This window comes from Lichenostomus cassidix, chromosome 3 (assembly GCF_008360975.1).
Source record: "Lichenostomus cassidix isolate B80296 chromosome 3, HeHo_3.0, whole genome shotgun sequence".
Classification (NCBI taxonomy): Eukaryota; Metazoa; Chordata; class Aves; order Passeriformes; family Meliphagidae; genus Lichenostomus; species Lichenostomus cassidix.
Window position 1 is genome coordinate 13907684 of NC_139483.1, and position 22236 is coordinate 13929919.

General features: G+C 41.0%; 1 protein-coding gene across 4 annotated transcripts in view; it reads left to right on the plus strand.

The window, feature by feature from the left end:
* FSHR (follicle stimulating hormone receptor) overlaps positions 1–21442 on the plus strand; it is a 137733-nt gene extending 116291 nt beyond the window's left edge. For 2 of the 4 annotated variants that reach the window (XM_085054575.1, XM_085054573.1), the window contains exons 6-10: positions 1890–1967; positions 5491–5559; positions 5675–5749; positions 10634–10819; positions 15763–21441. In XM_085054575.1, coding sequence (XP_084910701.1) covers positions 1890–1967; positions 5491–5559; positions 5675–5749; positions 10634–10819; positions 15763–16990 — 1636 coding nt within the window. In that variant the 3' untranslated portion in view covers positions 16991–21441. Of the gene's footprint in view, positions 1–1889; positions 1968–5490; positions 5560–5674; positions 5750–10633; positions 10820–15762 lie in introns of all 4 variants that reach the window. The other 2 variants (XM_085054574.1, XM_085054576.1) reach the window with 1 other exon arrangement.
* The last annotated feature ends 794 nt before the right edge of the window (positions 21443–22236 follow it).

The window sequence follows — 22236 nt, forward strand, 5'->3', positions numbered from 1 at the left end:
CTTTCACAAGCTGAGATCCAAACAAGGATGGTGGCATTGGAAATTTGTTGCTATCTGGTGACAATTTTCTGTCCTGTATGGGGAGAGTCACTGATCTCAGAGCTGTGTTCTGTCAGAAGTGGCCACATCACAGAGGAAAGGAGTAAAAAGACAGAAAGGAAAAAAAAACCAAACCAAAAACACAAACACAAACTCAGGGAATTATCTACTATACCCTTTTTTATTTACCCCTGGGAGTAAAACTGTCCAGGGAATGAAAATCTTTTTCTATGGAAAATTCCAGTGCCAGTGTGGGAAGAAACATCTGTGCAAAATTTTGTGTGAAAACAGGCTTTTTTTTTCCCTAAAGCACTTTTTCTTCTGTAGAAAAAATGCACATCAGGAAAACTTGATTTCTTTTTAATTGAAAAATATTTTGACATACATTTTTAAATCAGTTCTTACTCTAACTGAAAGCATTCTTTTGGACAAGATTTATTGTTAATTCACATACAAAGTTCTGTGCCTTCTTTGATTAGAAGATTTCAACCTGCAGAAACATTAATCCTGCAATTATCTTAGTAATAGCCATTAATATAAATAAAAATGTATATAAAATATAGAGGGGGATGTCTGAATATAGTATGCACACATATAAGAAATCAATTTCAGGAATACACTCTGCATATGTAATTTTGAGAACTTCACTTCATTGCTCCTCAAAACTATCAAGGAAATGCAACAGCTATGGCACTACAGAGACCTTCACCTGTGCACCTTGGTGTTTATCATCCGTCTTAACTAGACTGGAATTGCTGTGTCCTGTGGAGCAAGAGGTTTGAATTTTTTAGGTGCATCTCCTCACTTTTCTGTAAGAATAAATAGACCTTGATACTGACTGAGCCCCAAACTAGTCCTCAGTTCAAACCTTGCTCCCTCTGAGGTCAATAAGATATTCCCCTTGGCTTGGATTTTGCCAATATTTCAGTCCTAAAAACAGATCTTGATGTTTATAAAGGGCAGATCTTTAGCAGAGGGATGCAGCTCACTTGCAGGGGGGCTGTGTTCCCTCCCTATTCCTGCCTCTGCTGGCCTCAGTTTGCAGAATGAAACCTCTGTGTGTCACTCAGTGCACAGTTGTGTCTGTATGGAGCTGTCAGCATGGGATAATTTTGGAACCACGCTTAATTTCAAGCTTTGCAGATAATTAATTTCATTCCGTGCTTTCCAACAGAAACAGCATGGAAACAGCCATATCCCCAGTCTAAATTATGAATAGCACAATTTAACTTCTTTGAGGCCTATTTTGAGCCAGCAACACAACATTTCTCTTTTGTTTGTATCAGTCACAACTGAGGAAAGACGGAAAATCCTACTTGTCTGTTCAACAAACTGCACTGACAGGGGTCCTGCATTTACGTTCTTAAGCACATAGGAAGCTTCTAAGCAACCCTGTTGACATCAGCTGGGGAATGATTCATGGGCTGGTGGGTACCCTGCTGAATCAGGCCAAAAAGGCTAATGGCTTTCCTCCTTCTGGTAGGGAGGCTGGGAGAAGGGGTGGCCTTGCAACCCCTCCGGTTGCATTTTCTGGGGAGTATGTTTGCTGGAGGAGCTATTTCATCCACCTCAGGGTTATAGACCAGAGCTTTTATGCATTTTAATGTCTTCAGCCTATTTGGGAGGAAAGTATGGGGGTGTTGGAAATGTTTTGCTCCAGTCTTTTTTATCAGGAAGGTTTTTGCTCTGCAGGAAAAAAATGTCTTGGAAACTTACGTTATTACCCTCTGTCTTTAGCACTTCCTCAGATTGAATATAAGGGAAGAATACTGTGTTTGAAGGAGCATGTTGTATTGAAAGGCTCACAGAAGTACAAAGAGGTGTCATTTCTATTGTATTTTATTTTTCAGAGATATTCAAGACAATATCAATATACGTACAATTGAAAGAAATTCATTTATGGGCCTGAGTTCTGAAAGTGTGATTCTGTGAGTAGACATAGCAAATTCATTATTCTCCTTTTTAGCTCATTTCTTTTCCAGAACAGGGTCAATAATACCAGGAGTTGGGCACTTTTTCATACACTTCCAAATTCAATTTGAGATTTTACATTTCTCCTTCCCCCTGAGATCTCTGCACTCCATTTCCCTGACATGAAAAAATGTGTGCTTTTGGGGTTTTTTCTTGTGTTCTAGTCCTGCTCTTTATCTCAGAAGCACATCAGAGAGCAAATTTAGTAATTACCGATGCTGAGGTTAAACACCTACCGCAACAGTTCCCTGTGATACAAACTGTGTTCAAAAGGATGGCACGACTCATAAATATTTACAGTCAGACACATCACTCAAAAGGCGTTTATTACTCGGGCAGAATGTATGTAGATGTTGTGGAAATGTGCTTTATTTGTACACAATGTCAATGCATTGGTACGGGCGGGTTAGCAATGCGGTTTCGAGCCGCATGGTTAGATGACTCTACATTTGATTTGAACAGTCATGTATTTTAATGAACTAGCTGGCTTCTTTGATCCTTTCTCTCTGTATATCAAAACATACTGCTTGCTTGCTAACAAGCTGCCTTCTTTCCACTCAGCCAGTGGCCAGACTGGAAAGAATTCCCACCGTGTTTGTGTGGTTTACCTGGCACACTAAGAGAGAAAAGCAAGGTTTGAATTGACTGACTGGGCTCACGTCGATTCTGGGGCCAGCAAGGTCAGACCATCAATAATGAAGAGAGGCCAGTAACAAGTCATTTAGCTTTATCTCTCCTTTTCCCCTATCAGTTATGCACAACCTCTGTCTGCTTCAAGTTCTGAAGTTTTGAACACACACACACACACTTTCCCAAATATGTATTCAAGTAATTATATCACAAGTGCATTGGTTAATCTTTTCTCCTGTGATGATAATATTTGCTGCTCGGGTAGGGCTTTGCATTTTCAAAGCACTGCACAACAAATACTATGTTTTCGTAATACCACCAAAGGGTGAGATAAATATCCCAGATTTTCGCTATGTTTTGATCACTCTGTGACATTTGAGCAGCATGAAATTGGCTTCCCCCTCTCTCCCCAGGATGTTTCATTGCTTATATCAGGAAGAAATTGTTTACTGTAAGAGGGGTGAGGCATTTGAACAGGTTACCCAGGGAAGTTGTGGATGTCTCATCCCTGGAAGTGCTCTAGGCCAGGTTGGATGAAGCTTTGGGCAAGCTGGTCTAGTGAAAGGTGTTGCTGTCCATGGCAGGGGGTTTGGAACTGGGAGATCTTTAAAGTCCCTTCCAGCCCAAACCTTCCTATAATTCTGTGAAACGATAATTGCCTGTGTATGGAAGGATACCTCCCTGGGGACCTCAGGCTGCTGGTTTGCTACCAAAATTGTCCTGGTGGGGCATCATGTTTACTTGCAGTTGCTCTGCCTTGCCTCCTGCAGCTGCCATTTGTCACGGATTTCCCTGCTCTTTCCTTGTGCTGTGGTGAATTCAGCTCATTTTAGACACAAGTTTGCTGGTTTTCTATACAAAACTGGTATCACAGCAATGCAACAGAAAGTTATGGTTACAGCAATATCATTTAGTGAAACCAGGAATATAAGGATGATTAAATCACCCCCAGAACCCATTAAACCCTGACTTTTTAGGGAGAAACCATTTTAATAGGTTTAGCTATGGCAGGCTCCAAGCATATTTAAGCCATATTTAATTTGGATTGCATCTGATCTTATGCTGTGCATGGGATCAGCACAAGTGGGAACTGAGGAGGCACTAGGTAATGAAGTGCTAGAAATTTATGGAAGAAAATCACCTTGCTTCCAGGTCTGCATGCCACCTAGGCTTTAAGGTAGATCTTTCCAGTCCTGAAACAGGGTGTAAATGGTACCTTAGGGCAGTAACCTCTTGCACTGGGTGAATTTTAAAGCATGTTTTAAAAACCAGCTCTAGCCATGGAATAGTAAGGAAAAGCCCACACATCCACGCTCTGGATCTCCACCTCCATTGTCACCTGTTGCTAAGGTAAGAGTTAGTGGAGTCTGTAAGGATGCTGGTTGAAGTGAGGGGAGAATTTGCCTCAACGGGAATTTATCTATATGTACTATAACGAGGTCTTGGGATTTAGATGATTTTTTTTTCTCTCTCTTTTTACTGCTCAGCTGCTATTAGCCAGATGACAGGAGTGTATAGTCCACACAGTATGGGTACAGTGACTCCGTTTTACAACCTTAGTACCTCATTGCATTAACATCATGTTCAGTGAGAGAATCCACTAAGTGCTAATAGTGTGATTAAAAACATATCTATCAGCCTGGCAGCTACAAATTTATAAGATCAATGTAATATAATAAATGTTTCAAATGCTGTAAGCAGGGACCTGTCTCTCCTCTGTGCCCACTCGCTCATGTCTAATAGTGCTGGCAAGTGAAGGGGACGGTGACAGTTCTCCTGATCCAGCCTGACAGACATTATAGACACAGAGCTCTGTGCATCTGCCTGTCATGGTCAAAAGAGCAATCCTTTCAGCCAGACCCATGACTGATTTCCACGCTGACCTTAGCTCACCACCTCAGACCTCAGATAAGTGGGTCACTTGCATGCTCAGCTTTCAAAGGGAATTAGAAAAGAGTCCAGGTTGGCTGACAGTTTAATTAAATCAGGCCATTTTTGCCATCAATCAGACCTGTCATTGCCTGTTGGAGAGGGCGTGAGCTGCAAAGTGACGTTTAAGGCGAGATGAAAGATTGCGCCGTAAAGATGATAAATATAACTGACCTAAATGTAAATTTTTAGGACCGTGAAGGGACAGAGGGAAGGACATTAAACATTAATTAGGTAATGCACCAGAGTAAAAACTTGGCAGACAGCCCCAGGAGCTTCAATTGCCAGGTACACTACCTGTGTCTCCTCTAAGGAAAGGAGCCTGGGGAGGTGGGGCTGGGCAGCAGAGCAGACAGGGAGTGTAATTTGTCAAGGCAGCAGCATAGGAGGAATCACCTGCTTTCTGGGCACTTTGGCTGCCCCCTCCTGCCCTCCTGCCCGGCTCAGTGAGCATCAGCCACTCCTCTACCTGCCTGGCTGCGGATGTGAGCCCATGGCACACAGCAGACTTTTTTCTCTAGTAACTAGCAAAGATGAAGCCATGGCCCAGCATTTCAAAAGCATCTTGCTAAGGGTAAGACTAAGCAGCACTGACAGCACCAGCAAGAAAGACCCTGATTTCCCTGGCTCCCCTGCTGCCTTCCCACTGGAGCCATGAGCAGCACCCGCATTTTCTCCAGCTCTGCCCTTACTTCAGGAACTTACTCCAGCTGCCATCTCATCCACCCTATTCATGTCTGCCCTCTCCAAAGCCTTCCTCCAGCTATCACGGTCTTTCAGGCTAGGATTTCTAGAAATTCCACCATTTCAATGTCCATTTAGCAACTTTATTTGTTTGAGGTTCAGTGCTTTGAATTGCATATGTTGTAGTCGTGAAGCATAAATAAGAACACAACTCTGATTTCCTTTTCTCTATTGCAGATGGCTGAATAAAAATGGGATTCAGGACATTGAGAATCATGCATTCAATGGAACATACCTGGATGAGCTGTAACTATTTCTGTTGTTTGCAATTCTGAAAAAATGATCACTAGAAGATCGTAACTGCTGCAAGATGTATTTTTTTAATCTCAGATTGTTTCAGGATAAATATTGTGTTTTTCAGAAATCTAAGTGATAATCACAACCTAGAAAAATTGCCAAATGAGGTCTTCCAGGGAGCCAATGGACCCGTTGTTTTGTAAGTAATATTTGCATAACATTTTTCTCATTATTGACTCCTTAGAAAAGATCAGAGAAGAACATATGAATGCCAGTCTGGATTTCAGCATCTTGCAGACCTTGGAGTTCAAGACCAGAGGTCTTCTTATGAGTAAAAAAAAGGAAGCCGTAACTGAAATTTCAGTCTAGAACCTTCTTTTCACTTTGATCTCAAGTTTTTGAGAGTATTCAGAGTGAGAGATTTAGATCCAGGTTCCTCTCCACAGTTTATTAAACTGTGCAAGAGAGTAGTCATTCTGCTTTGTTTTTTTCTCTAGGAAAAAGTGCTTTTGGTTTTCTGTTTCAGCAAAATCAAGACTGGGTGAGTGGTTCTCAGTGCTTGACTCTGAATTACTTGCCACTGAAGATCTGCCCCTCCACCTGTGCAGCTTAATTCTGAAGCAAAATTCGTCTCCTACAGGGATGGGGATTGGGATAGGTTACAGCAGGGTGCCTTTTGTGGGTGATGAGCTGGGAATCAAGAGCTCAGCAGTAGAAAATTGAGCAGTAGGATGCTTATGGATCTCAGTCACCATTGCCTCAAGCCACAGTTTGCCACAGGGTCTGAAAATGTATGTGAGGGTGCCCAACTGCTTGTGTTTCTGAGCACAAGCCACCCCATGTAAGAGTTGCAAGAGAGGCATGAGATTCTTTTTCTGTCTCATCAATCCATCGGGACATTTTTCTCTTTGTATCTACCCTGGTTGTCCAGAGAGGGCTAATGTCACCCAGAAGGAGTGAAAGGGATCATTGGAGTGGTTGGAAGCTTTTACACAGATTCTAGAGTAGTTGAAAATCTGAAAAGAAGGGAGAAGAATGTTTGATTAACCTTGAGTTCAGTCCAGAGCTCTTCTGAAAGCCTCTTTTTCCACTTTGTGATGGTCAGTGCACCTATGATATAAAGAACCATGGTCTGGGTTACTGCATTCTGCTCCACTTCTGTTGTTTCTTCAAAGCATCTTCTTTTTTTGGAAAAAACTACTACTGGAGCATCTTTTTATCAGTATTGTCATAGGTGTTTCTTTGGGAAATCATTGGTTCCTGTAGTGAAAAGTAAATGCATTTTCTTTGCAAGTATTACTTGATACAATCATATTCTGGAGGTTTATCAAATTGATTTGCCTGTAGTTGCGATTCATTTGATAGTTCAATTCCTAGCACTGAGTTATTTGTGTAAAAAGTTTTATGTTCCATTACCAATACATCCACTCTTCTGTGGATGGGAAATTACCTTTTTATCCCGGATGAGATCATGAAAGAAGAGCCTCCTTACTCATCCATCACTGTAGTGTACACCAGGGATGCACTTTCACTTGTGGAAATGATTGACCCATAATCATATCTTTGCTGGGACAAATCATACTTTTGCTCTTGCTGCAATCATATCCATGTTGCAGACTGCAATGTTTTAACAGAATGAACATCAGGGTGGTTTAACTCTTGATCTTCCTGAACCAGTGTTATGGAGTCAATTAATGCCAATTTCTATTATATAATTCATTTATTTTATTCATTATTATTAATTCATTATTATATTATTCATATAATTCTATTATATAATTCATATTACATTAAAGTAATATGAAAGAAACACAAACACAAATAGACAGTACCAATCACAGTTCTTGTACAGGCTACAGAGTTTCACAAATCAATTCCTCTCTCAGATTTACAGCTCTTGGCTGAATTAGAATCTCTCTTTGGGAAAGACATCAAATTTTGAGTTAAAGGATTTCAGCATTGACAGCAGGCCAGTAAATCAAATAGCTAATAAATCCCACAACTATACATATTCCTTCTACACAGAAATAGACTCTGTTTCTAACTTAGCCTTTCATATCTTCCATTTTCAGCTGCATTGTTTCATTTAATTGTCTGGTGTTGCTCTCAGAGCTCTAGTGGCTTTACACCAGCTTTTGCTGGTGTCCTTAGTTCTCTGGCTGTGTCCTGACTCAATACAGGGCAACGAATGGCTGCAGCCCATCCCACCCTTCCAATTTGTCTTCATTGGGAATCCCACATATGGAGGCTACAGAGCTCCAGTAGATGCCCAGCTCAACAGATGAGTCCCTGAAGCACAGACAGAGATCAGTTTAGATACAAGCACAGAGAAAATTGTTCTCCCCAGTCCGCCCACCCTGCTCTGATTTCTGCTCCAGGAGCTATTTTTCACCATTTCTGTAGGTGCCTTTCAGACCTCATCATCTGGTCAGTATTTTTGCTAATCCAACAGAGACTCCCAGTGGGAAAGGGAAGTGATTGGAAGAGAAAGCAGATTCATTTTGCTGTCCCTGCACCAGCTGCTGTCAAGGCTGATGACTCGTAGCCAAGCAATGATAACACAAGAATACGTATTTCAATTGCTGATGCCTTCTGGTTTGATTTCCTACTGCCACTTTATAATCTTGTTCTTCATGCTTCTTTAATTTATCAAGCCTCTAAGTAGAGAACAGCACCCCAAAGAACCTCTGCACTGAGGTGTGTGTGTGATAACTCAGCGGAGTAATTTACTAAACCACCTGCAAAGTGTTTGTTTGCTGTTTGGGGGCTTGTTGGTGGTGTATCCATAGCTATCCCTCACAGACTTACCAAAAAAACCCACAGGGGTATGCAAAGCACTTTCTCAAATACACTTCAGCTTATGTGTGATAATAAGCATAAAAAGAAAAGTTTTTGCAATAAAAAGAAAAAAGTTTTATGGAAAAAATATTTAATATCTATGAAATTATTTAGGTATGATGAGAGATTCAGTCAACTTTTAGATATTTTTAAGTCCAAGTGCTATTCCTATTCATATTTGCTTATTTCTACACAGTGTAATACCAGTTTGGACTCAGTAATGATTTTTAGCTAACAAGCCAAAGAAAACATTTTCTGTGCTCTTGTTCAGAACTATGAAGTTTCACATTCTCTTAATGATGCCGTGAGTGATGCTGTCTGTGGATTTAAGCAGAAAGCTGTTGTTTAGTTTTTGACTCATGAGCATATAGTCTGGGTGACAGTTCTCATTAGGCAATGTACTGAGGGCAGTAGTCAGCACATGTGAAAATTGAGGTTGCTCATTGCAACCTGATTACATCTTCAAGTGTCCAAGGCAGAAATCAATAGCCTAAAATTTCTCATCAGCTGCCGGTTTTAGCTCCTGAAGAAACAGACCCAGGACCTCAGGACCTTTTCTGTGAGAGGTGGGGCTTCTCTCAGCCTGTCCTGAAGAAGTCTATAGAACTTGTGAATACACCAGTCTGTCTTCCAGTGAAAGTCACAGTCCCAGATCGGGGCAGTGGAGTGGAGTTTGCTCCTCTGCTGCCACAGTCCATTGTCCAGTTGTTGAAGGTGGTGCATTCCTTCAGAGCCTGGATGTAAAGCCTCAGCTGTGGGCACAGCATGGACACAGAGATCATCTTTACCAATTTTACAAACTGCTTTATCAGTTGCCTATGAACTTCTTAGGCTTGGCTGGCATTCAGGCAGAGCCCTTTCCTGGCATTAGTTCTGTTTCTCAGCCCAGAGAACAGAGGTGCAAATGTGTGTATGGTACATAGCAACTGTCTAAACTCTGTTACATGGACCTACCCCTCACACAGCACCATTCTCCTGTATTAATACAATAATAAAAACAATTTGTGCATGTTGGGTGATTGAGATCAAATAACATGTCGTGACATCCCACTGTCACAGATGAACTGGTAACTGTACCTTCGAGGGGACATGGAGAAAACTACAAATATTATCTGTCCAATTCCTTGATTAGGGAGAAATCTTTTCTTTTCTTGAAGAATAAAAAGAAGAACAGCCTCAGCAAACACTGCATCCTGGATCACTCTCAGGTTGTAAGAGCACAGGGTTTAAGGGAGGAAGGGTAATTTTGTGCAGCTAATTTTTACCTTTGCTCTTCAGAGCTGTCATGATCTAAGGGACATGGGTTTTGTTCCAGTGAGGGAAATGTGGAGATATTTTGCCCCAACTGTTGCAGCCTGGAGCTATGGGGATGGATTCCCGAGTATCTCTTAGCCTGGTGATGGAGCACCCTTGGTCCTTCTTCCCTTTCTTCTTACCTTTCTTGCATGGCACAAGATTAAGTGTTTGCAAAAGGTGTTTCCTTGTAAAAGCTCTTCTAACGCTCTCTTTAGAATGTTCATGGCTGCTGATTCCATCGCTGTCTCTGATAGCCTGTCCCACAGTAATTGCCTTCCACATAAATACATCTCTCCTAATCTCCTGCAGTCTTACCCCTTTCTTTGCTTCAGTCTGTGCTATATTTGTTTTCTAAACCTCTGAGAATGTTTTGTTGGGATTTTTTTTGTTCCTTACAGTCTGAACAATGCCGCCCCTGTCTCTCTTAATTCAGTTTTTCTTCCTAATGAGTACAAAACCTGATATCCCCAACCCGTCCTCACATCTGTACCCACATGAGCTCTTCTCTTTGCATTTATTGCCTTCTCCACTGCAGCCTTCCCATGATGTGATGATCATATAGCAAACTTCTATTGTGATTTCATCAGCCTTTTTTATCCTTTAACAGTATTCTGGGATGATTGCTGCATTTACTGGGTATTTACTAAACCCAGCATCATATGGCAGTAATAGTTTATATCGCTGTTAATTTTTACCCAGAACATTATGGGACTTTTTTTCTTTTGTACTCACAGACTAACATAATTTGATTGTTGTTTTCAATGGATATTAGATCAGTTTACTGGAGGAACACCTAATTTAGCCCTGGAACCTCTTTTCAGTGTAGATTTCCAGCTGATCTCTTTCCAGTCACTCCTCTGAGAATGAGCAGGGCAGTCTAAAACACATATCCATTGTTGAGCAGAAGTAAATTTGCTTTTCACCAAGATCTTCATATGTTTTCTTAAAGGGATATTTCAAGCACGAAAATCAGTTTCCTGCCAAGTCATGGATTAGAACACATTAAGAAGCTAAGAGCAAGGTCTACATACAATTTAAAAAAGCTCCCTGATTTAAGCAAATTTAGATCTTTGATTGAGGCAAACTTCACCTATCCTAGCCATTGCTGTGCATTTACAAACTGGAAAAGACAAAAGTAAGTGATTTAATTTATTTTTCTTTCTGGTGCTTTTCAGCAGTTGATAGTGAATTAAATAAAATTCCTCAAAATGGGGATAGAAAAGATCCCTTCAGTGCAGGTAAGTAAATGGATGGAAATAAATAAATACACAATACACACAGGTTTATGTATGCTACACAGTGCACTGCCTCTCCACTACAGGGGATTATTAAATTTTGATAGCATCAGCACTTTTCCCAGACACAATTCTGCCCCCACCTGTCATAAGTCCATCTTTCACTGGGACCTGCTGTCCTGGATCAGCCTGGAGCCACACTGAAGACACTAAACACAAAACATTTGATAACTTTTTCAGAAAGTAACTGGAGGGAAAGCTGTGTTTGCAGAGAAGCTGGTCAATACTTATTTTCATCCATCCAGGAGGGAAACAGGACCACTGAGTGATCCCAAACTGTTCTCTGAGAAAACTTCATTGATGTTGGAGCACTGTCCAGCCAACATATATTATCTGTTTAGTTCACATTCACAGGGGTTTGGGACATGATTTCTGAGCAGATCCATTTCATACAAATCAACAGAATGGGATGAGAGGCTTAGGTGTCTTTTTAGACTCCAGAGATAATTTTTCATGCTTTTTTTAATTTCCAATTAGCAAGCTGCAGTGAGACCTCAGGTATCAGTGATTCTCATTGAGTATTTTCACCTCAGTCATACAGTCTTGAAATGTACACATTTAGGACTTAATGAACCTCCTGAACTTGTGCCACTGGAAAACATAGGAACTGGTACCTACGGAAACCCCTGTTACTGTTTGAAGTTCTCCCTTTACTGGATGTCCTGAAAGACTTGGACTTTGCCATGACAGAAAAAAATTTATGAAGCATTGTTGCAATTCAAGACATCATCTTCAGAAGTAGCATAAAATTTCAATGAAAAGTAAAACCATACAGAGAAAGCATAAACTGTTAGTAGCTTCTATTTTAATACTCTTAATAGCCATTTATTTATTGGACTTTCATGAGACAATGGAAGATTTTGCAAGACTGAGTTTGCTTGTGTCTTTAATAGTTACCACATGTATTTTCCACCAGATATGAAGCACAAATGCAAAATTATGAGAACCTATTATTTAGATGAACCCTTCCTGTCAGCTGTTTTTTACCATAATTAAAAATTGTCATTTCTTTCATAGACACGTCTCTTGTACTGAAATTGGTGGGAAACCGAGATCCTCACTCCAGATTAAAGAGAGAAAGTGGATGCATGTGTTTGGTTTGAAGACTGAAAGTATTACCATACCCTTCAGCAGAGATTAGTCACACATACAGTAGCTACACCATTCAAATACAGTAGCTTCCATTTCAAAGCAGTTGTCGTGACAGCTGGCACGAGCTGCGTGTGCATTGAAGGCTGCTCAGCCTGTTTAAAAATTATTAATAGTTTGCATAGTGCTTGATGACACAATGTGTAATATTCCTTTGGTAAGAGCTGTGCTTGGCTCAGAGCAGCAGGCATTGCTTGTGGTGCTGGGAACCCTGGTGTGACCTCGCTTGTCATGCACCTTCACAGGAGATAGTCATTTCCTGTGGCCATTTGGCTCACAGAATACTTCCAGGGAGTATAAAATTGATGCCTCATCACCCCCAGAATGTTTAAGGATTATAGCAGCAGCTGGCATTCACATGGGAACTCTGGGAAAGAATTAAGACAGGGATGTGTGGCTTTCTGGCTGCCTGTTCATGTTCGATTTCCCCTTTTTGAGACTTTTGCATCACTCAAAACCCTAGATAAAGTAAGTTTCCAGAGTGGATGATACTCAATCACCTCTCCAAAAACAGTCAGCAGCAGTGAACAGGTGCTGTTGTGATAATGGAAAGCTTAAACCTGTTACAGCAACAGTGCTTTCTAAATTTTAGAAGATACTACATCAAGAACAGCTCTGCCAGTCTGAGACAAAAAGTAAAACATAAGAAAGTTTGGATGGTTTTCCCATTCTAATAAGGATTATATGCTAAATATTGATGTGTAGTTTGATCACACTGGAATGTTGTGATGCTGGCCTAAGAGAAGGTAAGCTGCATTCTTAAGACAAGTCTAGTACAGTATGTTGAACTCCCCTCACGTCTTTCTGTGACTGGAAAATAATATCCTTGAAGTGTGGATAGGGCAGAGGCCGGATGTTGAAACCCTCAACTTGACATAGACCATAATGAACTTCAGCAAGATTTTGGCTTTCTTTGACATAAAGATCACCTTCTGCCTAAAAGAATGGCATTGATATGACTCTGTCCTTACACTTGATCGTTATTCTTTGGAGGAGCTGTCACTTGAAATCCTACTTTTTCAACAAATGTGGCAGCATCAGGAGTAGTGTTTAGGCCTCGTCTCACAAGAACATACTCACCACTCACTTAATGGCACTTTTTGGTGAGAATGATTGGTTTAAGATAGGACTTATTACAGAACACAGGTCAAGACTATTTATTCTGCTGAGCGTGTTTCTCAGCACACAAGATCCTGCTGTCACCAGATCCAGACGAGGCGCATAAAATAACAACTTGTACAAAGGTAGCAATTTTTGTTTATTTTTGTCAGAGCACTCTGCCAATTTCAATTTTGTTCTCTAAGTCGCCCTTTCTCCAGTTTATTTTTCTAGTTTACTTGAGCAAAATGATGTTAAACAGTAAGAAAATTTTACAAAGAGAGGGAACAAATGAACTGTTTTACAACACCCACGGGCTCAGCAGGAAGCAAAGACCCACGCATCTCTTGGCAAACAATGATTTAACTTGTTGCTCTGAGTGCACTGCAAAGCCCAAAGGGTGAGCAACACAGGGCAAAGATATGGCAAGGAGTCAGTATCAGAGGATGGTTCTTCATTCCCTTGGGAGTTTCATCTTACCTGCTCACAATGCAGGGAACCAGCCAGGACACTCCTTGTCACCCTTCCTTGGAGCAAACAGCTTACTCCTTGGGACCCTGGTTTTATTTGGGACCACTGGATGTAAAATAAGGCAAGAATTAATGAATTGTAATAATCAGAAATATTTAGTTGTCCTTACATAACATTTTTGCCAGGGAATATATTTAGGTCAAGGCATTGCCTCCATAATTTTGGGAAAAGTTTATTTTTACCTCATGCTGAGAAATGATTGGATACAAACATTTCCCTCAGTTCATTTTCAAAGAGCCACCAATTGCAATAGCTTTCAGTGCCCCCAAGTGCCTGTTGCACTAAAAAATGAGGGGCTTTTTCTCCTGTTATTGCTCCTTGGGAGCCTATATTCCCTTTCAGCCAGAGAACTGTTGATATATTGATCAATACTCTGGACCCTTCACTCATCCTTATGCGAGTAGAACACAGGAGAGCAAAATGTAATGCCTTGTTATTGCTACTGTGACCTTCATACTGCATATTTGACCTCACAGAAAATCAGTTTTCTGACTCAGTTGACAGGCAAGATAAAAAATATTGATAATAGTAGAGGATGTTCAGAATCTCATAGGAAATGTCCCTCACCTTCTGGTGCTGGATCTTCATTAGTTTTCCTTTCTTGCAGACCCTTTAAACTCAATTTTCAGAAGATGTAGTGAGTGCAGAAAGTCAAAGGGTGAAATTAGGTTACAAAAAAGAATTCTCCCTTTGAGGCTGCTACCAGTTGTTCAAAATTTTAACTTTTCTTGTCTAGAGACTTCTTCTCTGAACTGTACTGAGGGCCAGGGTGGAAGATAAGCTGGGTCCTCTCCTGAAAATTACACACCTAAATTGCAGTCTGTAATGTAGGCAGAGCTGAACTGGGTTGGTTTTACAGCACATTGTCAACTGTTTTATTCTGTAACTCAGATTGGGTCTGCATCCAAAAGTGTGGATGCAAGGTTATGGGACAGCCAAATTCTAGGGCAACCTAGGACCTGTTGCAAGTACTGATCCTTCATTTCATATTTATATTTGATTTTTCTTGATGTTTACAATCTTGTTCGAGCTGATCATCTTCCTGTCATCTCAGCCAAAATGTTTCTTCTGCAGGTCTAGGCATGGAGAAGGGCATAGAACTAATACTCTACAAAATAAAGCCAAGCACAAAACTATCAAAAATACTAGTATTTTGTGCTACTAAAAATTCTCAAAATGTTTAAAAAGTACTTTCTGACAGAAACAAAAGCAACTACTGTCTCCATTAAAATTGGTTTGGTTTGGTTTGGTTTGGTTTGGTTTGGTTTGGTTTGGTTTGGTTTTGCTTCACTTCACTTGATTTCTAATCCACTTCTTTTGGAAAATAGTTGTTAAGCAAAATGGTCTATGCCCTGTGTTTCTGTTGGCATCTGCCTTCTAGAGATTATGTGGAATCCTGCATGAACTTATTTCTGCTATTTAGTGGTGTTACTAGCTAGTCACTAATATGATGAAGAGCACAAACTGGAGTTGTTATGTGCCCTGACAGAGTTACAGGACAGTAGTGGTAAAAACCTGTAGGAAAAAGGGAATTTGAAAATATCACTAAGGGACAGCAGCATTATTGTGGTTGTACAGACTCCTTATGAACACAGCTGACTTGACTCATTCTTCCAAGCTCAGTCTTACGTTGGTATTCATCGTCATGTGTTTCCCCCATGCACAAATCAGCTTGTCAGTGACAGGTTAGGTGAGAAATTCGGTTCAAGTAAGGGAGGCTTCTCACAGAGTGTGTTATCCAGGTGGATAGCTGCATCACAAGTGTTAGGCAAACATTAGGTTTTCCTTTCCCTTATAGTTATGATGTTTCCAAACCATTTACATGCTCTTGTAATATTTTATAAATAGGGATCAGTCGGACTATTAATTTCAAGCTCCAGGGTAATCTATATAATCAGCTATCTAGAAAAACTGAGCTGTTTATGGAAACTGAATGATTTTGTGTTTGTTGTTTGCCTCATACTGTGTCTCTTAGCTACCAACTCTACTCTTTTTACAATTTCAGGACCGAATTACATCCGATATGTAGCATATCTCAGGTGAAGCAGGACTTTGAGGAGAAGCCTGGCAAAAAACTACAGAGAAGATCTGCAGCTGAAGATTATATTTCCAACTACGGCATAGTATTTGACCCAGCAGAGAATGAATTTGACTATGGTTTATGCAATGAAGTAGTTAACGTAGCCTGCTCACCTAAACCAGATGCTTTCAACCCGTGTGAAGACATCATGGGATACAACATTCTGAGAGTCCTGATATGGTTCATCAACATTTTAGCCATTACTGGGAACACCGTTGTCCTCGTTATTTTAATAAGCAGCCAGTACAAACTCACCGTTCCTCGCTTCCTCATGTGCAACCTTGCCTTTGCAGACCTCTGCATAGGGATCTATCTGCTGTTCATCGCCTCCGTGGACATCCAGACCAAAAGCCAGTACTACAACTACGCCATAGACTGGCAGACTGGGGCAGGATGCAATGCTGCAGGGTTCTTCACGGTGTTTGCCAGCGAGCTGTCGGTGTACACGCTGACGGTGATCACCCTGGAGCGCTGGCACACCATCACCTACGCCATGCAGCTGGACCGCAAGCTGCGGCTGTGGCACGCTGTGGTCGTCATGGTGTTTGGCTGGATTTTTGCTTTCGCGGTTGCGCTCCTCCCCATCTTCGGGGTCAGCAGCTACATGAAGGTCAGCATCTGCCTGCCCATGGATATCGAAACGCCGTTCGCCCAGGCTTACGTGATATTTCTCTTGGTGCTGAATGTCCTGGCGTTTGTCGTTATTTGTGTCTGCTACATCTGCATCTACTTCACCGTGCGAAACCCCAACGTCATCTCCTCCAACAGCGACACCAAGATCGCCAAGCGCATGGCCATACTCATCTTCACCGACTTCCTCTGCATGGCACCAATATCTTTCTTCGCAATATCAGCCTCCCTGAAGGTTCCTCTCATCACAGTGTCCAATTCCAAGATCCTTCTGGTTTTGTTCTACCCCATCAACTCCTGCGCTAACCCTTTCCTCTACGCCATTTTCACAAAGACTTTCCGGAGGGATTTCTTCATTCTCTTGAGCAAGTTTGGTTGCTGTGAAATGCAAGCCCAGATTTACAGAACAGAGATCTCCTCATCTGCTCATACTTTCCACACAAGAAATGGCCATTGCCCTCCTGCATCAAAAAACGGTGATGGCACTATTTATTCATTGGTTCCCCTGAGCCACTTAAACTGAAATGCTTGCATGAATTTGTGTCTGAGGCAGTGTGCTAATCACTTGCAAATATGTGAATTTGACTAATGACTTCAGCATAACATGCAAACTTATGTTTTGTGAGAAAAAAAATAATTTCCACTTTGCTATTTTTGTTCAATGAACAACCATCAGAGATGACATATCATCTCCATCAGTTCTTGAAGAATGAAGTGTTCATGTGGAACTGTCACAAGAAATAAATATCATAAACCAGTATCTCCCACCATGCAGGCAGAGATTCCCTTCGTTCTAGGGAGATGCTAGCTGCTAATTGAGAATTAAGTAGTAGTTATATGCAGTTGAAAAAAAATATGTAGAATTAATTTCTTTTCCTGTGAATTGTGTTATAACAATGACAGATAATTAGCTTTTTTCATTAATCATATCTCCTGGGGTTGCAGGAGACAGAAGGCCAATTTAAGCCCTCCTCCAGCACAGACTTGCTAGGAATGAGAATATCTTGTGCTGTTTCTGTTGAGCACAGCAGGGAGGCAGGAGGCATCTCCAGCTATGCTGGAGATGTTTGCTGTTACACACTGCATGGACCTGCCTCACTCTGCACAAAAGTGTCACTTTGGGTGGTATTTGTGTGTGTTTAGATGGGCAGGCTCAGAGAAACCTGTTTCATCTGAGTTTGTATCAAGGAGTTGGTTTGGTTTGGTTTGGAATTTGTTGTTTTCAAGGTAAAAAAAGAGGAAGAACAAGGGCAGAAGAAACCCCTCATGAGAAAAGGAGTGTTCTCTAAAGTTGTTTTCACAAAGCTGAATACACTTGAAGGCTTCTGGGAGCCTTGGATATACCAGCATGGGCCAATGGGCTGCTCCACAAGGAGATATGAGGCAGGTCTGCCATACAACAGTATTTTTGTATTACACTGCCTGGGCTGTGCAAAGGACAATGGATCTAGAGGTGGCTTTTGAATCCCTGAACAAAAGTTCATATGAAATCCTAATTTTTTGCACAATCCTTCTAGGATTTTTCTTTCCCTTCTAAAAAAAAGTCCTTTGCGTGCACATGATCACATCCAGATTGGAAGACTTGAAATAAATCATAAACTGCATATTGAAATAACAACCAAAAAAAAAAAAAGAGAGAGAGAAAATGAAGAAAGAAAAAAAAAATTAATCAAGATTTCCTGATTTTAGAGGGGGTTTTATTAACATCTCAATGAATGTACAGGTGTTTTACATTATTTGAATATCAAAGTTTTGATGGTTAGCCATTCCAAATCGCAACAAAGATTCAGGGATGGGTAGGGTTTTTTCATGCCGATTGTTTGTCTGAGTGTGGATATGGGAGCATAAAGAAAACACCAGGAGAGAAGTCTGGGCTTCATTCCCCATCTCAAAAATAACTCATGGTTCTGCCCCGTGAGATTATAGAAGCTTGGAGTCTTCATGGTTAAATGTGATGTGCTTTGAATATTTCCTACGTTCATCTCATAAAATTTCAGTAGCAAATCTTGATGCTTCAATCCATAATTTCCCCTGTCATCAGCTTCACATTTCAGCGTCTGAATCTTATGTGAATAACAACAGGAGGTGATTATTCATTCAGTCCTAGCCAGGGAAGGAACTATCAGCTCCCTAGTGCATAAAACAGGGGAGATCAAAGATAGTGTGTTTTGGTGGGGGAAATTTCATTACTCAACACAAGTAACACTCCCTCCAAGATCCAGAAAAAGGAAGAATGAAAGAGAAAAGCAGGAAAGACAGTTCATCTCTGGGAAGATCATCTGACTACTCAGAGGAATCATTTTTTTTCACAAATGCTTTATGTCACATACAGTGTGCTGGCGTGCAGCCATTAAAGCCCATCCCAGTGGAAGTGACTGAATGATGATGTTCCAAAATGACAAATACTCTAGTTCTATTTTAAAAAGGCTCCTGGATCTACTATTTGGCTAAAAATGAGGGATGTTCTTTGGAAAATACTACTCCGCTTTTGATGATAAATGGGGAACAATCTTGCAGTGTGTCACATCATGCTTTTTTGCCTGAACTCTGTCCATTTACCAAGAATGAGACCTGGCAGCTCAGGAAAGTACAGACAGTCTTGTAAATCCTTTCACATGTACATCAGGCACATGAGTTTGATACAGATCATCTTCTCCATGCAAACCCACAGCCCAGACATTTGCAGAATCAAGACACAGTTAAATATGTTCTTCAAATTAACATCCCTGAAAAGAGACTTTGCCGAGTTGTGTCTTGTAGCCACAAGGGCCCAAGGGATTAAGCCACCTAGCCCATGGCTCTTCCTCCAGGGGAGACAAGAGTTGATACTTGAGGAGCAAGTAGAATCTGTATAATTGGACACCTTGCCTTGTCCCTAGCAGGAGGACATGTCATCCTGCCCACACATGCTGCTCAGGAGCTCTGGTGGCAGCTCCAAAGCAGTCACCGAGTCAAAAATCTCCTTCTTCTAGTCCTTAGATCTCCTTGGCTTTAGCAATTCTTTTGATTTTAATTTTAATAATCTTCCACATAGTGAGGGACATTGTGTGACCTGTGTCTTTCCCTGTGTGAGACATTAGTCTTGTTGTATCAATTTTTTTAAGTACTGTTTTTATTTGAAGAAAGCAGTAAAAGAAAAAAAAAAATGCAAGTTATATTTTGTTCATGCTTGTAATAGACAAAAAGCCTGCTGGTGTTTGGTGTGGATTTTCTCAGCTCTGGACAACATGTTTACGTTGCGATCTTTAAACTATTTTACATTTCCCTTTCTGTAATCTATTTTAATAAAACCAATATCAAAACAGAGTGCCTTGAGAACAAGTGTGCGGCCAGAGATATGTTGACAAAGTATGCAATAAATGTTGCTGCTTATCTGGAGAGCTGCATTTCTGCAGCACAGCCCCCACAGTCAGGTCACTGTGACCTACAGATGAGAGACTCTGCAGAGAAAACCCTCCTGTAGCCTCCTGGAGAGATAACAAAGCACAGAAAGGTGTGCTTGAAACATCTTCAACAAATAACACAGAAAGACTGACCTGTCTTTGTTTTAACAAATCTCTATCATTAACTCATATTTCTTATGAAATAAGATATTAGCCACTGACAGAACTCGGGCATATTTTTCCTCTTTAATTCATATGAATGGCTCTTCTTATGCAATGCATTCTAATTTTCTTTCCTTCATTTTTTATAGCCAGGGCTTGAAATTCTCTTTAGTTGAGCATTTTGCTCAGACAATTAAGTGTGTGTCTGTGTGTGCAAATACACCCATGTGAGTAGGAGAGGCCACAGGTAACAAGAAAACTGAATCAAAGCCTAGCTCTGACTCACAGGAAAAACCCTGGGGCTGGTCTATCTTGGATAGAATTGCCATTCACTGTGGTCATTCATTGCATTTTAGTCTTCACCCAGCCCCCCAAAAATGCCCAGTTAAAGAGTTAGGACTGTCTTTGCCCTCATGGTGCCATCACCAGAGTGACACAAAGGGACTGTGCTGGCAGTGAAGACACAAAAAACAACTTCTTGATCTTTTTGATAAAAGTATCATTCCTTCAGGCATGTACCTGGTGGAGAACCCAAACCTGACCTCCCCAAGAAACCCTCATCTGGTGTTGTGATGGGAAGTGAAAAATGGGACCACTTCAGCTTGGCAGCATCATGAAAATTGCCACCATGGGTAAAGGTAATAGGAGCACCAGGAGCATCTGGTCAAAAGCACCAATAAAAGAAAAAACCTGACTCAATAGAGAAAATCAACCATGATCCATTTTCTTTACAACTTTGCTCTGGGGGTTGCACAGATATGCCAAGCATATGAGTTTGCTCATTAGAAGGCAGGTCTGTTTTTGAGCTTGTTAAGAATGCAAGATGAGATTTGCATCCCATTTAGCAAGTCTTCAAACCATTTGACCACATTTCTTTCCTGTAGATTCCCTCCTAATCATTCCACTGAGGACACAGCAGATAATCTTACATTTAATTTATGCAGCTTTGTTGTTAAGAAGAGTTAATAATGCGAAATGATTTATCCTCGAGGAATAATTTAACCATCCCTTCCACTCCCTGAATGAAAGAACAGAAAAGAAAGGTGGGTCAGGTTCAAGCGGTCAAGTAAGCACATCCAAACCTCCTCACAGATTTGCATCTTTAATGTGGGCATATGCAATCTCCCATTGTGTATGCAAATGGGAATTGCACATACACACTCTTCTTCTGTGAGAGCTTTTGTCTAAGTGCTTGGCTACAAGCACATTATTTGAAAATCTGGGCCTTGTTGCTTTAAAATATTCAAGCAGGGGAGTAGGATTTTTATAGCTGTCATCTGGATAATTAAACTCTTCATTAACAGTTGTTCACGAACCAGTAGGTGACCTTTAATTAGGGATGAAAGTACTCAGGAAAGGATTTCAAACATTAAGAAGCTGCAGAGGAACCCTTTCCCCTCCACTTCCCCAACTCCATTGAAAATCTTTTGTAAAGCATTGGTTTTCCAACAGAAATGATGCTGGGTGAGAGAAAAATATTCTTCCAAGCCCAGCTCATCGGATATGTGCTTTGTTTAACCTTGCTGGAACTAAAATATTGTATTTTTTGTCTCATATAGACTTTGCCATGTGTTACTTGGGTCTTTGTTACCCCAGCCTGGACACCTGCACCAATCTGTTCCCCCACCAAAAAAGAGCAGGAAAAACCAGCAGTTCACAATGAGAGCAGTGCACAGATGGGAATGTGCTGTGTATGTGAGTAGGTGGAAGATTGCAGGGCAAAATTGAGCAATATGGACATTTCTGTTGAGTCATTTGCATATCCAGTGCTAAAATTCTGCATTAAAGGGGCTGTTTTGGCTGAAGTATAGTTCCCAGGAAGCAAGCAATAGAAAATTGCATAGAAAAATCCTATGGAGAGGTAGACTTCAGAGGAAGTTCATGACAGGGGGGTTTAAAAGCAAAAGATTGATATAAAGAGACAGTACATGCTGTCTCTGGAAAAAGAGAGAGCAGCTCCTTTAGGGGCCATCCAGGCACCACATTGCACCATCACCAGTCACCTTGGAATTCTGTGTATTCATTGTGAGCTACAAATGTCTGATTAGCTTTAAATGCTCACAGTTTCTTCTTTCCTTGGCTGTGTTGTGTGGACAGGCTTTTACCCCTTGGACATCTATACTCTTGCCTCTTCAGTGCCTCAACTTTACCCCATCTTCGCCCTTTCCACAGCAATGGGTTTTGCTATCTGTGCTTGGAAGTGCTTTGTTTTTACCTGCAGTCG